The 15323-nt window shown below is 34.3% G+C and overlaps 1 protein-coding gene across 1 annotated transcript; it reads right to left on the bottom strand.

Annotated features, from left to right (window-relative positions):
• Positions 1-459: 459 nt before the first annotated feature.
• Positions 460-13634, bottom strand: LOC110452917 (3-ketoacyl-CoA thiolase B, peroxisomal-like). The gene is made up of 12 exons (XM_021501674.1): positions 13313-13634; positions 11559-11652; positions 8657-8711; positions 7470-7549; positions 7156-7198; positions 6503-6598; positions 5391-5471; positions 4811-4907; positions 4227-4317; positions 3382-3561; positions 2433-2634; positions 460-1373 (listed from the first exon to the last, which is right to left on the bottom strand). Exons 1-12 carry the CDS (start codon positions 13466-13468, stop codon positions 1292-1294), a joined length of 1257 nt encoding a protein of 418 aa, XP_021357349.1. The 5' UTR covers positions 13469-13634; the 3' UTR covers positions 460-1291.
• Positions 13635-15323: the final 1689 nt, after the last annotated feature.

Raw genomic sequence — 15323 nt, 5'->3', positions numbered from 1 at the left:
ACAGAGATGTCCTCCTAATGTACATGAATGGAGAAGGTCGACAGAGATGTCCACATAATGTACATGAATGGAGAAGGTCGACAGAGATGTCCTCGTAATGTACATGAATGGAGAAGATTGACAGAGATGTCCTCCTAATGTACATGAATGAAGAAGATTGACAGAGATGCTCCTAATGTACATGAATGGAGAAGGTTGACAGAGATGTCCTCCTAATGTACATGAATGGAGACGGTCGACAGAGATGTCCTCCTAATGTACAGGAATGGAGACGGTTGACAGAGATGTCCTCCTAATGTACAGGAATGAAGAAGGTTGACAGAGATGTCCTCCGGATGTCCATGAATGGAGAAGGTCGACAGAAATTCTTTACATTTAGAAGTGTCTATACATAACATGAAACAAGGTAATATATCATTGATATATTGTCTATCATCACAAAATCAAAACGTTAAATGATGACATTTATGACATATTTAATTTAGCGCAAGACATACATGATCATCAATACATTTGTTACAGGTTAATTAAATATCAAAAATGTACGTCTATTGGAATGACATGAATTATCTAACAATTTCTGATACACATCTTTCAGTACACTCGTTGATTCTTTGCCCTTCATCCACACACATACAAGTTGCACAGGTATTTCAATTATACATATAAATCCACTTAAACATCCAGGCCAAGTTAATCAAACCATGGTAAGCTTAACGTGTCCTAAAGATGCCTATAGATTTACAAATGATTGTGTTTCATGTCTGCAGGTGATCACCTTGTATAGCTATGAAGCTTTAGCTTGAATTCCAACATTTAAATATTGTTTACTCGATGTAAGTCCTCATTAAGTTGATCATACGTTGAACACAAAGGTCCCAAATTAATCATAGCACCACAGTTATTTCAATTATTTTCCTTCACCCATCAGTCTCACTGCTAGAAACTTTGCTTACGTTATCCTAGTACCTTGTTTATCAAAACACGAGTGTGTACGCCTTTATGAAGCCAATGGTGTTCCCTACTTGAACACCAAATCTACAATTCATATATCTTGGCAGAATGTCTGATTCCCTTTCTCAATTAATTTCTACCTCTGGCTAGTAATATCTCTCTATTGTAACATTCTGTTTACATGACAAAGTATAAATCAACACTGTAGTTACGGAATATAACCAAGGTTATTGTTCAGTTTATCGAGTGCCGAACTCTGATTTCACTCTCCGAATATTGACTTAGTTCTAATCACAGACGCTGTTTGTTGCTTGTTGAAGTTTTTCAGGCTGACAGTTCACTTGGCCGGTCCTGGATATTCAAACATGGCGGCAGCTCCCATCCCGGTACCCATACACATTGAAACCACACCATACGACCTGTAACAGTGTGTGATTGGTTAATAACTTGACGTAATCTGATTGGATAAGAACTACGTCTTCAAGAACAAGGATAAATCTAATTGGAAAACAATTAACTACATTGCTAAGAACAACATTTAATCTTACTGTTGAACTACACCGGCAAGAAAAAGGACATCCTCGATATCCAGGAGCAAAGCTCACTTTTGCTCTCTGCACCACTGGAATATGTCATAGCAACATTGAAGGCTCAGGGTGCAGCACCTTGTGGACGAGACAATAAGACTCCTTTGATCCTTTGATGTTCATCAAAAGAATCTTGAGGTCGCATAACTGTGAAACTTATTGGCTTTGAAGTCGGGTGTTGCTCCTTCTTAACTTCAAAGGACAAGTATCAGCCTAGTGATTTGTCAGGTTTTTTCACCTGACATCAATCAAATAGCTAGCCGTGTGCTTTCAATTTTGCTAAGAGAGTGAAATTGAGCATAACCCCTGGAAATCGAGGATGGAAAATGGGTAAATATGGAGCAGGAACAGTGTTCTGAGAGTAAACGTGCAACAAGCCCATCTCAGGATTCGAACCATTGACCTCCAATATCAAATGGTCACTCTAACCAACTGATTTACTTAATCAGTGGCTATAGTATACTGACCAAGTCCCACTTTAGTCATCTCCAGACGAGATTCATATCACTGTATTTATGAAAATCTCCAATGGGGTTCTCTGATGTTATGCACGAAGTGAGACAGGTTTCATGCTATGTAATAGTGAAAATTCCCTACCTAATGTGACATTCAGGATAATTTAAGCTTGACACAATAATGTACAAGTAGATCTTGTATCCATTTGTTTAAAGCATTGTAAGCTTAATGAGGGAAAATCTGAAACGGTAACATTTCATAGATTTTGAACCATGAAAACAAAACATAATTAACACACAAAAACTCCAATTCTTGCACAAGTTCATAAAAACATTGAAATAAAAGATCTAATTTAAAGTATCATTGAGTTGATAAATCTTGATTTTGAGTCCTTGAGTGAAATTGTTATCATATAACACAGTGTAAACAACTTACTTTTTCCCTCTCCTCTTGAGTTCGTGTAGAAGAGTAGCGATCTGTCTGGCACCAGTACAACCGAGGGGGTGACCCAGGGCAATGGCTCCACCCTTGGGATTCACTTTCTCTGAAGGGATCCCTAACTTGTCTACACAGTATTTAGCTTGGCTGGCAAAGGCTTCATTTATCTCAAATATTTCAATTTCCTCCGTGGTCATACCTGTTCATGGATAAAGGGAGGTACTATATATAAGAGGATCAGAAATTATACAGTTTTAGAAATTAATTTAACTTAGAAACTTTCCTACCATAAGAACTATTTGAAATGTTCAGCCATCATAATGAAATATCCGCAAAATTGATGAGGCGACTATGGTTATGTTGCTAGTGATGATGGTGACCTTTTCAGAATGATAGCATGTGATGAGGAGTCTTTCATCAGGTAAGAAAAAAACAGGATTTTCTCCCTCATTAGACATAAAAATCCACATTTCCAGTCAGAGAAAGTCTTACCCTGGGGTAAAGACAGGGGATTGTCCTGTCAAACAATTGTAAAACGTCAACAATGTGATGATGTCATATCAACAACAGCATACAATGGAAGTTGATTCTGATTACTGGAAATTATGAAATCAATGTTTGCATTACATGAAATTACCACTAGGATTTTATGTCAGAGAAAAATCATTTCTCCAAACTTTGGCAGTAAGACATAAAAATCTCAACCCTAAGGTAAGATTCCTTAATGTATGGCCCACAGCAAAGCCTTGGGCTAGACATAAAGAATCCTACCTGTACACCTTGGGTTGAGATTTTTCTGTCTTACTCTCATAGTGGGGAAACATTCTTTCAATCTTTTGTCCTAGTGAAAACTGGAATAAACCTGCAAAATGTGGGAGAAAAATATTATCACAAAAAGAAATTTTACTATCGCTTCCATATTAGATAGAAGTGCTTATACATGTACCTGTCTTCGATAATAACATCGGGATTGCGATAGCCGGTCCGATGCCCATGAGCTCTGGGGGACAACCCCCGACGGCGTATCCCCTCAGGACCCCTAGGATAGGTAAGTTGAGACGGACAGCCTCAGATCTTCGTGCCAGTAAGACAGCTGCAGCTCCGTCACTCACCTGGCTGCTGTTACCTTAAAGGTAGGGAATTAAGGTTGGGTTAACTACCAATCGGATACAACATACCTTCTTGTTCAATAAGTACATGGAAAGGAGTATTTAAAATAAAATGAAATGTTGTTGGGTCCCAATTATGCATGCATATAAAATAGGGATATGAGACATATCTTAACACGGTTAAGTGTTTTGAGCAATTAATAGGCCCCAACATCTTGCACACACTTTGGTTTCAGTGCTGAACAAAGGACATTTACTAGATATACATAATATAATAGGGAACTTGTCTCAACTACAGTACACTACACTCAGCCATCCCAATAGGTTCTAACATACAAAATTTAGCAGTTGTAGGTGACATTGTATGTGATGTGCCACAGACAATGTGACACTTTGTAAACAAAGGGGTACAACTCTGTATATAATAAATAATTATATGAAAGTTTTAACAGATATTTTTGGTGTGGAATTCTTTTAAAAAGGAGGATGAAAAATTAAAAAAAAGGCACCTAGCATATATCCTTAACACTTACAACTATGCTACATTAATTTGTACTACACTGGTAATGCTGAACTCTGTCTTAATCATTCACACAATAATAAGTTCCTTCAGTTCAAGAAAACATGATAAAACAAGCAAAACGTTCTTTTACTTCTCGGAGAAAAATGGAAAAAGATTCACCTGCTGTTGTTGTGCCCCCCTTTTTAAATGCTGGTCTTAACTTGAGTAATCCCTCCAGGGTGGTGGGACGAATACCATCATCTTTTGTTACCTGGAAAAGGTCAAACGGGATTTCATCAAGAATGGTATCTTCAACATCTTGACAAATGTACTTTTAGTACTTTTAGAATGACAGGGGAGATAACTCTACCAAACACTGACACAATATACACATTGTAAGGTAAAAGTACATGTAATCAGTTCAGAGCCCCCAGGCCATATTATTTTTTCACAGTGACCTGTTAGTTTTACCATGAATAAAGAGGAAACAAACACATCTGACGTACAAGACCTTACATAGTATTCAATCATTCTTTCCATTTATCTATCATGAAACAATTGATTTAGTTAGATGGCTCTGATATTTTAATTTTAGCTTTAAAACATTGCACGATTTTTTTTCTCATAATGAAGTATGGTATTTTTGCAATCGTTTCTCTTCCATGAGATTGTGTTTCCTAGGACCGTAGAATGAGTTGCTTTCTCTCTGAAGGTATATTATTGTATCACATAACTGGTACATCACTTATATTGTGGAGGCTTACCGTGATCTTCGTTTCATTGCCATCCTTGTCCTTGATTGTCGTGGGAACGGGAACAATCTCATCTTTGAATAGCCCCTCTTTTTGTGCCTTAAATGCCCTGTTTAGAACATCAAGTGATAATTTAAAACATCTTCTTTGGGTTGGTACATAAATTTTAATTTAAGCGTTCATATAGCACAACCAGTGAAAAGTTTGTAATATTTTCATTTTTTTTTTTTTTATTATTAAATTGTATATACTCTGTCACCTTCATCTCTTATATTTTCATTAACTAAATGTTACAAACACCATTTGTTGGACGGTGGTGAAATATTGTACGAAGGTCATCACAAATTCAAATATAAACATTTCACTGGTCTTGTTATATAAATCTGTCTACAATCAACTGATAAGGTAACAGATTTCACAAGGAAGTTCCCAGAGTGATAGATGTCCGAGATCTTTCAGTATCCTGACACCATAAACCAGGTCTCTGGCAATATTTTGTTATTGTGATATATATATCCTTATTACCTGATCTGTCAATAAAGAAAAGTGTAAATATTGTTTCTACACAATCTGTAGTGACCTTGAAACTGACCTTAACTGTGATGTCAGTGCAAACTGGTCCTGCTCTTCTCTTGTAAGTCCGTATTTTTCTGCGACATTCTCCGATGTAATGCTGGAAATTTGTAAATAAAACACTTAAAATAGAAATAATATTTCCCAAAGTCACATGAGGATAATACTGTTTCTACCAAATTTGCCTCTGTTCATCAACTCCCAGGCCTTCCATTAAATGGCCGAAAGTTAATCAAATATCAGTGTTAATTAACCTTCCATCAATGGGAGTGGTTAGAATGCTCAGCTGTTCCGTCTTTTCGTATTGCAGAGTTATCTTCTCTTGTGAGCAGGTATTGATTGTTACGTCATTGGTTTGTGTGAGAAAATTCCGTTGTTTTCGCAAAAATTGATGACGTTACTCTCACAAACAAATGACGTATCAATCAATTCCTGCTCCCAAGAGAAGATAACTCTGCAATATGAAAAGACGGAATATAGCAGTAAGACACATAATTTGACCTCATTATCCACCTCACCAACATACATCACTAACATAGGATCATAATGGATGCTGAAACTTTACAAATGGTTAACTTTAGGAACAGTCTGAGATTACTTAAATTCATCAATACTAAACTGTAAAATTTAAAATGTTGTAAAATATAATTTGCATATCGAGCTAAAGCCTGTTTTCTTTTTTATATTCAAAAATTAACTACAGTGAATTCTCTATGTCAATTATTTATGAAAAAAAAATCTATGTCTGCACATATTCCGAAATATATACTTTTGTCATTTTTAAATCTTTTCAAATTGCCTCATGACCCCATGACCTTTAGTTTTAGGATGAACTCCTGAACTTAAGTGTAAGTATGGTGTTTTATTAAAATCTTAACCATTCAGCCAATTCCGAAACCTTTAAGTATGTTTAAAGATTTTTTCCATAAAATTTCATAAACTTTATTTTGTTAGTAATTAATTCAAATAAATTAACAAAACAAATGACCCAAAATAATTCAGATTGTTAAAAAAAACACCCATCTACAAAAGTTAAAATATGTGCTACTTGTATAATATCGTTGACAAAGTTAGTCAGAATTACTTCCAGGAATAATATTTCTAAAGATAGATAACTCTTGGAAAACTCACCCCATAGGTACCAGGCAGTTCTTGGCTTTCTCTACCTCAAACAAATTTGGGTTGAAAGTGGCTTCATTACCTTTGTTCATAGTCATTTGCTCAAACCTGTGGAAGGAAATTAGAACTGACTGATTCTTACTTCCCTCCCATTCCCTTAACTTAGATTATGAACGATTGTGTTAAATGATGAATATTACATAAATGTACACTCATGTACTACATGTACAAAAAAAACAATTATTTCTGAACTCAGCACAATGCTTAACCTAAACTTAGCTTAACCTAAACTATAATTTGTTTCATGGAGCAAGTAGATTATTAATGAGAAAGAACACCTTTTTTAGGGAATACTTCCTAGCAAGTACTGTACCTATTTGTACATCTGGGTAGATTTGTAATAATGACTAAATGAAGATTTTTTCAAATGACCTACCGTACATGCAAACTATTTAATCAATATTTATACTTTCATACTTTATGTCTATGGAACCTAAACACAAATATACAGAAACTGTATTTTTTTTCAGAAATTAACAAAATGCTTTCCCCATGACAATTTAACACTGCAAGGGAGGTAAATCTTCTAATTTTCAGAAAATATTATTGAGAAAATTGGAAATACATATATCAAAATAAAAAATCAAACACATTAAATTGTTTACCCAGCACCGATGCCCATATCACATTGGTTGTTTCTGATTGAACCTGCAACAGAAATCAACATATTAAAATATATTTCAATAAAAAAAATCAATCATGAATAACAAAACTACTTCGTGGAATTTCAATGCACTTTTCTAAAAAGATTTTCCCATAAAAATTTAAAATACATATCTATCTACTTCCCACAAAAAAATCTACAGGAATGGAAATTGTACATGAAATATTTCCAGATAACTATTTCCTGGCATTTCCATGGAATATCATGAAAAATATGTTTTTTTCCAGGGATATTTAGCAGAGATCTCATACTAACCGGCTACATTCATGAATGCTTGAAGTCCCGAAGAACACTGTCTGTTGGTTGTATAAACTGGAACTGTTTCTGGAATTCCACTGCAAAAATATGACATGTAAATCAAATTGATATACCGCATCTACTTAAAACCTCGTATCGTGTGAAATGATTTATTTTTTTACAAAAGTTGACATTGGTAGTCAGCTTCCAAGAGAAGCATCATAAAATACTAGTTACTTATATGGTACGGAATGCCGGCCCTACAGGTAAGATTGCAATTCTAGACCTGACCAAATGATCCAAAAACAGCCTGGAGGCAAGTGTTGTTGTGAAACTGTTTGTTTCAACAGCTAAACCATTCATTTTCAGTATGAAGGACACCTTCCTATTATTCTTGATGTTTTTTTTAGGTCAGCCATTATCAGTGAATACAATAATGGATCTATATTAATTACTTTTTTCATATATCATTATTTGTTAAAAAAAACTTACAATATATAAATGGCTTCATTAAACTTGATTTATTTATTGTTGACTGAATAACCGTAAAAGTTATCTCTGAAAGAATTATTTCAATTAACAATTATATGATTTCCATTAGAATGACTCCAATGGGCATCATTGTTACATGACCTTCAATTGTACAGGGTATGCACTGTATATCCTATCAAGTTGGCCTTAAAACTTCAGTAATAGGAATAATTACCTTCAACTTACTTAGTGATAACAGAGTACCTCACCAGAAAATATGAGGTTTCTGGTTTGATCCCAAAGCAGAGGAACATATCATTTGCATTAATCAGCCCAAATAATATACATTCATTGTGAGATCGATTTGTATAATTACATGTATTCATAACTTTACTGTGAAGAAAAATTATTTACAAATCTTATATTAACTTACACTTCAGCAACATATAAAAAAGGAAATTTGGCATGGAAATAGTTCATATAAGTCGTTGCCCATTTTACTACAGTGAAACCTGTGTGGTCAGGCACCCTTTGTGGCACAACAAAGTGGTCAGATTAGACAGGATTCAGAATATACAGGTCTTACTTGGCAGTGCTCATTGGATAAGATGGATTGTCAAAATGTATATATACTCAGGGGTTAGATAAGACATGTTTCATTGTACCTTTACTGATAAGTACCCTGACTTTATAAACAGGAGAAATACGGAACTATACAGTATAGGTATACATACCTATAGAACTGGGCGACTCTGGCAGTGAAAGCTGCTTTTGAATCATTTACATTGCCTGAAATGGAAAATAGAAATGTAAAATATTAAAATTCTATTTCTGTACAAAAATATACATATGTGGAATAAAATAGCTCTTCAAAGTCATTGACAGTGGAAGGTTGTTCATGAAGAATTTTGATAAAAAGTTATTTTCATACATTTTCACAAAAACATATTTCGAAAACCTTCCACATAAAGAGTATATACCTTTATATGGATGTCAAATATGGAATTTATCAGTGATATTGAGGTCAGTTACAGAAAGTCCAAGTTATATGTAGGTCAAGGTCAACTATATAGAGTGTGACAGTTATATAGAAGTAAACTATAGAGAGTGACAGTTATATAGAGGTCAACTATAGAGAGTGAGTTATATAGAGGTCAACTATAGAGAGTGACAGTTATATAGAGGTCAACTATAGAGAGTGACAGTTATATAGAGGTCAACTATAGAGTGACAGTTATATAGAGGTCAACTATAGAGTGACAGTTATATAGAGGTCAACTATAGAGTGACAGTTATATAGAGGTCAACTATAGAGTGACAGTTATATAGAGGTCAACTATAGAGTGACAGTTATATAGAGGTCAACTATAGAGTGACAGTTATATAGAGGTCAACTATAGAGTGACAGTTATATAGAGGTCAACTATAGAGTGACAGTTATATAGAGGTCAACTATAGAGTGACAGTTATATAGAGGTCAACTATAGAGTGACAGTTATATAGAGGTCAACTATAGAGTGACAGTTATATAGAGGTCAACTATAGAGTGACAGTTATATAGAGGTCAACTATAGAGTGACAGTTATATAGAGGTCAACTATAGAGTGACAGTTATATAGAGGTCAACTATAGAGTGACAGTTATATAGAGGTCAACTATAGAGTGACAGTTATATAGAGGTCAACTATAGAGTGACAGTTATATAGAGGTCAACTATAGAGTGACAGTTATATAGAGGTCAACTATAGAGTGACAGTTATATAGAGGTCAACTATAGAGTGACAGTTATATAGAGGTCAACTATAGAGTGACAGTTATATAGAGGTCAACTATAGAGTGACAGTTATATAGAGGTCAACTATAGAGTGACAGTTATATAGAGGTCAACTATAGAGTGACAGTTATATAGAGGTCAACTATAGAGTGACAGTTATATAGAGGTCAACTATAGAGTGACAGTTATATAGAGGTCAACTATAGAGTGACAGTTATATAGAGGTCAACTATAGAGTGACAGTTATATAGAGGTCAACTATAGAGTGACAGTTATATAGAGGTCAACTATAGAGTGACAGTTATATAGAGGTCAACTATAGAGTGACAGTTATATAGAGGTCAACTATAGAGTGACAGTTATATAGAGGTCAACTATAGAGTGACAGTTATATAGAGGTCAACTATAGAGTGACAGTTATATAGAGGTCAACTATAGAGTGACAGTTATATAGAGGTCAACTATAGAGTGACAGTTATATAGAGGTCAACTATAGAGTGACAGTTATATAGAGGTCAACTATAGAGTGACAGTTATATAGAGGTCAACTATAGAGTGACAGTTATATAGAGGTCAACTATAGAGTGACAGTTATATAGAGGTCAACTATAGAGTGACAGTTATATAGAGGTCAACTATAGAGTGACAGTTATATAGAGGTCAACTATAGAGTGACAGTTATATAGAGGTCAACTATAGAGTGACAGTTATATAGAGGTCAACTATAGAGTGACAGTTATATAGAGGTCAACTATAGAGTGACAGTTATATAGAGGTCAACTATAGAGTGACAGTTATATAGAGGTCAACTATAGAGTGACAGTTATATAGAGGTCAACTATAGAGTGACAGTTATATAGAGGTCAACTATAGAGTGACAGTTATATAGAGGTCAACTATAGAGTGACAGTTATATAGAGGTCAACTATAGAGTGACAGTTATATAGAGGTCAACTATAGAGTGACAGTTATATAGAGGTCAACTATAGAGTGACAGTTATATAGAGGTCAACTATAGAGTGACAGTTATATAGAGGTCAACTATAGAGTGACAGTTATATAGAGGTCAACTATAGAGTGACAGTTATATAGAGGTCAACTATAGAGTGACAGTTATATAGAGGTCAACTATAGAGTGACAGTTATATAGAGGTCAACTATAGAGTGACAGTTATATAGAGGTCAACTATAGAGTGACAGTTATATAGAGGTCAACTATAGAGTGACAGTTATATAGAGGTCAACTATAGAGTGACAGTTATATAGAGGTCAACTATAGAGTCACAGTTATATAGAGGTCAACTATAGAGTGATAGTAATATAGAGGTCAACTATAGAGTGACAGTTATATAGAGGTCAACTATAGAGTGACAGTTATATAGAGGTCAACTATAGAGTGATAATTATATAGAGGTCAACTATAGAAGGACAGTTATATAGAGGTCAACTATAGAGTGACAGTTATATAGAGGTCAACTATAGAAAGTGACAGTTATATAGAGGTCAACAATATAGAAATGGAGGTCAACCACAGGAAGAGTCAGATTTTATAGAGATGAATCAACTATAGAAGGTGTTCATTATTAGGTCAGCTTAAAGTGTCACTTAAATAACATTAATAAGACAATACTAAGTATATTTGAAGGTCAAGGTCAAATAGAGGGTGACTGTATTTATATTGAAATCAACTATAGAAGTGATAGCTATTTCAGCATGTTATTGTCCTATAACACAGAACAGGAGTGGAGACAAAATGAATAATGTGTCTTTTCTTGGTAAAAGGTGAGCAAGCTAATTAACACTGCGCCACTTGTAGACCCTTGAAGCCACTTTATATAGTAAACGGCCTTTCTGATACATACCTACACAGATATCTCCAATCTGTTGTGGAGTGACCCCACTCTCCTTCATTACACCACCAATAACAGCAGACAGCAAGTCATCTGCATAGGTGTCCTGAGAGATGGAAAATATTTTCAGATTTAATTATTCATACCATTACAGTGTTTTTTTTCCATTTTCTATTTAATTTTGGCCTCCATCACAATGAAACTTAAGATATATTTCTTCACCATTTGATGAGCAAAATCCCCAAAATCTAAATGTTTTTCTTTAGCTGTTGTAGATTTTGCTTGTAGCAAAATCAAATTCGATTTCCAGCATTTTCTATGGATAGTTTATAACAAGTAGGACCTAACAATACACAAAATTCTAAAAAAATAAAAGAGAAAACAGGAGAATTGTTGTTTAACCCTTTCACCCCTATGTACTTTAGTAGACTCTACCATTCATTGATCTAGATGAATCCATTATGGTCTACAGTGGTGAAAGGGTTAATCCTTTCACTCCTGTGTAACTTTAATAACCTCTACCATAAATTGATCTGGATGAGTCCATTATGGTCTACAGTGTTAAAAGTGTTAAGACAATGCAAGGTACCATGAATTATTTCTATCTACAGAAAATAATAATTTCGAAAATACCAAGGATTAACTGAATTTCTAATAACCATATACACAGTATTTAAATGAAGGATTTAGGGGATTTTTCCGGTCTTAACCTAACTGAAATTTTGAAAATCCTGACAAGACAACGAAGACCTATATATAAATATCCCTTCAATTTATACATACTGGTTTTGTGGCATCATTAAATTCTTATTTTAACAGTTCACACACAAATACAAAAACCTTAAACCTGGAAAAAAAACAAATGTTTCATTTAATTTATTTTATAAAAGTTATAAGAAATGAAGAGGATAGTTAATGATTTAATAATAATTTAAATAATTTTAAGTAAATCAATTTATGACAAACAATGTACAATGTGTAAAATAGAGGTTAAAGCACAGACAGCCTTGGGTACAGTATGTATTATATATGTAAAAATATGAAAGGATCTTCCACACCCTATTATAATTTATTTCATATGCAGATGCCTGCATGGTTAGGTACCTGTTATGTGGGTACCTTCTAAATTTGAATAAATTTAAATTTAAAGGATCTACATTCTTTAGCTCTGTGATATCAAACTTATTGCCAGCTGTATCAGTCACAGGGACCTGAGAATTTGTTATAGTATGACTAGTTTGTGTTTGGACCAATATTTAGACGTTTTATGGGTTTAGATTAAGTTTTGGTAAAAACTCTATATTACCCTGAACACATCAGTTTGTTATGTCCAAACGAAGTCAATGTGTAACATAAACCTGCCAACTCTCCCTGTTTAGCATTAGCAGGGAGATATTCCTCATTTTGGACCCTAAAATTGAGTATTTACAATCAGGCAATTTGCTGAACTGTTCTATTTTCTAAGATCTGATGATTTCACCTGAAGAACAGCTCAAAAGATGCCATTTTAAAAGTGTTCTTTTTTCCGAAGATGTTTAAAATTCTGACTGTAATTTGAGATAAAAAAAAATAATACGGGTATTACTATAAAAAAAAAAAGTATTTTTAATATATGGCAATTATGAGCTACAACATATTTTCAGGTCGATGTGGTACAGTGATCAACTATAATGATCAGTGGGTGACTATTATCAGCTGATTTTCTTTTATCAGTTTTTATGTGTCTCAGATATTGACCTGACAGAAGCAGCCATGAACATCTATACCTTGAATGACCCTCTGTTTGCCTTGCCTATGGGCGTCCTAAGTGCCGAGATCACGACGATATCGTCTGGCCTGTCCACAAAACGTCCGGCTCCGGACACTGGGGACAGCTGGACACTCCTGGGCAGGTGCCCGAATACAACCTGCATACGTTCCATGTCTGTGTTGGTTGTTAGCTGCAGGCAAAGTGTACGATTTTCTTCACACTGCGGTGTGTGTATATGTTATCGTATCAGGTCATTAACTGGAACGTTTACCGATCATAGTACAACGTTTAATAGCTGATATCAGTTTCTGTGTCGGTGTCCAGAGGGGAATCCCGTCAGCTGCGTCATATATATGACGTCACATCCTATGGAAAAAGTTACATCCGGATTCCCTTATGGTGGGGCTACATAAGGGATGTATTCATTTTCCGATGTAGTCTGCTGGATAACCGAACTACTCGGTAGTGAAGCGGACGTAAAACTTATTAATCAATCAATTTCTGATGTTCCTAAATATTTTACCGTTATGAAGGGTCAGACTGAGAGGGTATGTCCCCTGTCCCAACCCAAAGGATCGACAATCTGGTGTCATCTGGTGAATATTTTGAAAGTGCAATAATTTGATTGAAGGTAGTTTCAGTATTTGTTCTGCAACGAGGGTGAGGATTTTTAAACATATAGTTCAGATGCATCCAAAATGAAGGACACCGCCACAGCAATAGCGTTTAATACTTTAAAATATGGGGTGATCCTAATGAGTGTCCAGGGAGGAATGAGTGTACAGGGAGGTTTTCGCGCGCCCAGGAATTTGTCATTTTTTTTTATTTATTTTTTTCTTCTGATTCATACATTTAATACATTTACCTAGCTGTATGCACAATTTAATGTCGATCGTAATAGAAAAGTACCGAAATACGTCGATAAAGATGCCTATTTGGGAGGAATGAGTGTCCAGGGAGATTTCCGCGCTCTCAGGAATTCGTTAATAGATTTTTTTAATTTTTTATTCTGATTCATATAAAGTAAGCACTAACCTAGTCTGTGCAAAATTTCAGGTCGATCGTAACAGTAGAAAGAACCGAAATAGGTCGATAAATATTATGTTTACGAAGGAGGAAATAGTGTCCAGGGAGGTTCTCGCGCGCCCATGAGTTCGTTATTTTATTTATTTCATTTTTTTTCTGATTCATTATCTATATTCACATATCTAGCGGTGTGCAAAATTTTGGTTTGATCGTAACAAGACAAAGTATCGAAATACGCCGATAAATAAATTGCATCATGCTTATGAGGAGGTACGAGTGTCCAGGTAGGTTTTCGCGCGCCTAGGTATTCGTTAATAGATTTTTTTTGATTTTTTTGTCTTCGGATATATAAATTATATTCAATTACCTAGTTAAGTGCAAAATTTGAGCTCGATCGTAATAGTGCAAAGTACCGAAATACGTCGATAAAAATATGCAATCTGGCTGCTCTTGCACTATATGCATTGAAAGGGAAGTAACTCGTATGGACTTACCTGTAGAACTATGCATTTCACTGTGTAATAAATAATTGCCACAAAATTTATTTTTAATATTTATTTACATTAAATGTTATGAATATTCCTAATCAATAGCAATTTTTTTTTATTTCATATTTATCATTCTGTCTCTAATTAATATATTTTTATAGTAAAATACCTACTGTCAGTTTTATTTAACAAGTTAACTTTTCATCATTAAATTGTAACAAATTTAGATAAATTTAAAACAACAAGTGTTATGTATTTATTGTGAGTTGTATGTTTACATATTACTTAACTGTGATTAGTTATTTGATAATTCATTGATTACGTACATATAATAAAATGTAATTAATAATGAAAGATTGTAATATTCGAAAAATTGAAGAAAAAAAACTGAAATTTATGCCTATAATTTAACAGGTAAAAACGAAACATAACGTTTTTAATTAAAACAACTGGAAAATGTATCGTTTTTTCACAATGGCTGCGTACTGTGTTTTTACCATGCCCAGTACAACT

This window comes from Mizuhopecten yessoensis, unplaced genomic scaffold (genome assembly GCF_002113885.1).
Source record: "Mizuhopecten yessoensis strain PY_sf001 unplaced genomic scaffold, ASM211388v2 scaffold6971, whole genome shotgun sequence".
In the NCBI taxonomy this organism is placed as follows: Eukaryota; Metazoa; Mollusca; class Bivalvia; order Pectinida; family Pectinidae; genus Mizuhopecten; species Mizuhopecten yessoensis.
Note: the sequence above shows the minus strand (reverse complement) of the source record. Positions and strands in the feature narration are given on the sequence as shown.

Excerpts from the sequence above, each read along its gene's own strand:
- LOC110452917 (XM_021501674.1), bottom strand. The coding sequence starts at position 13,468 with ATGGAACGTATGCAGGTTGTATTCGGGCACCTGCCCAGGAGTGTCCAG. Across the intron at positions 7,199-7,469 it reads AGCATTCATGAATGTAGCCG|GTTCAATCAGAAACAACCAA; the intron begins GTTAGTATGAGA and ends TTTCTGTTGCAG. Across the intron at positions 3,562-4,226 it reads GGGGGGCACAACAACAGCAG|GTAACAGCAGCCAGGTGAGT; the intron begins GTGAATCTTTTT and ends CCTACCTTTAAG.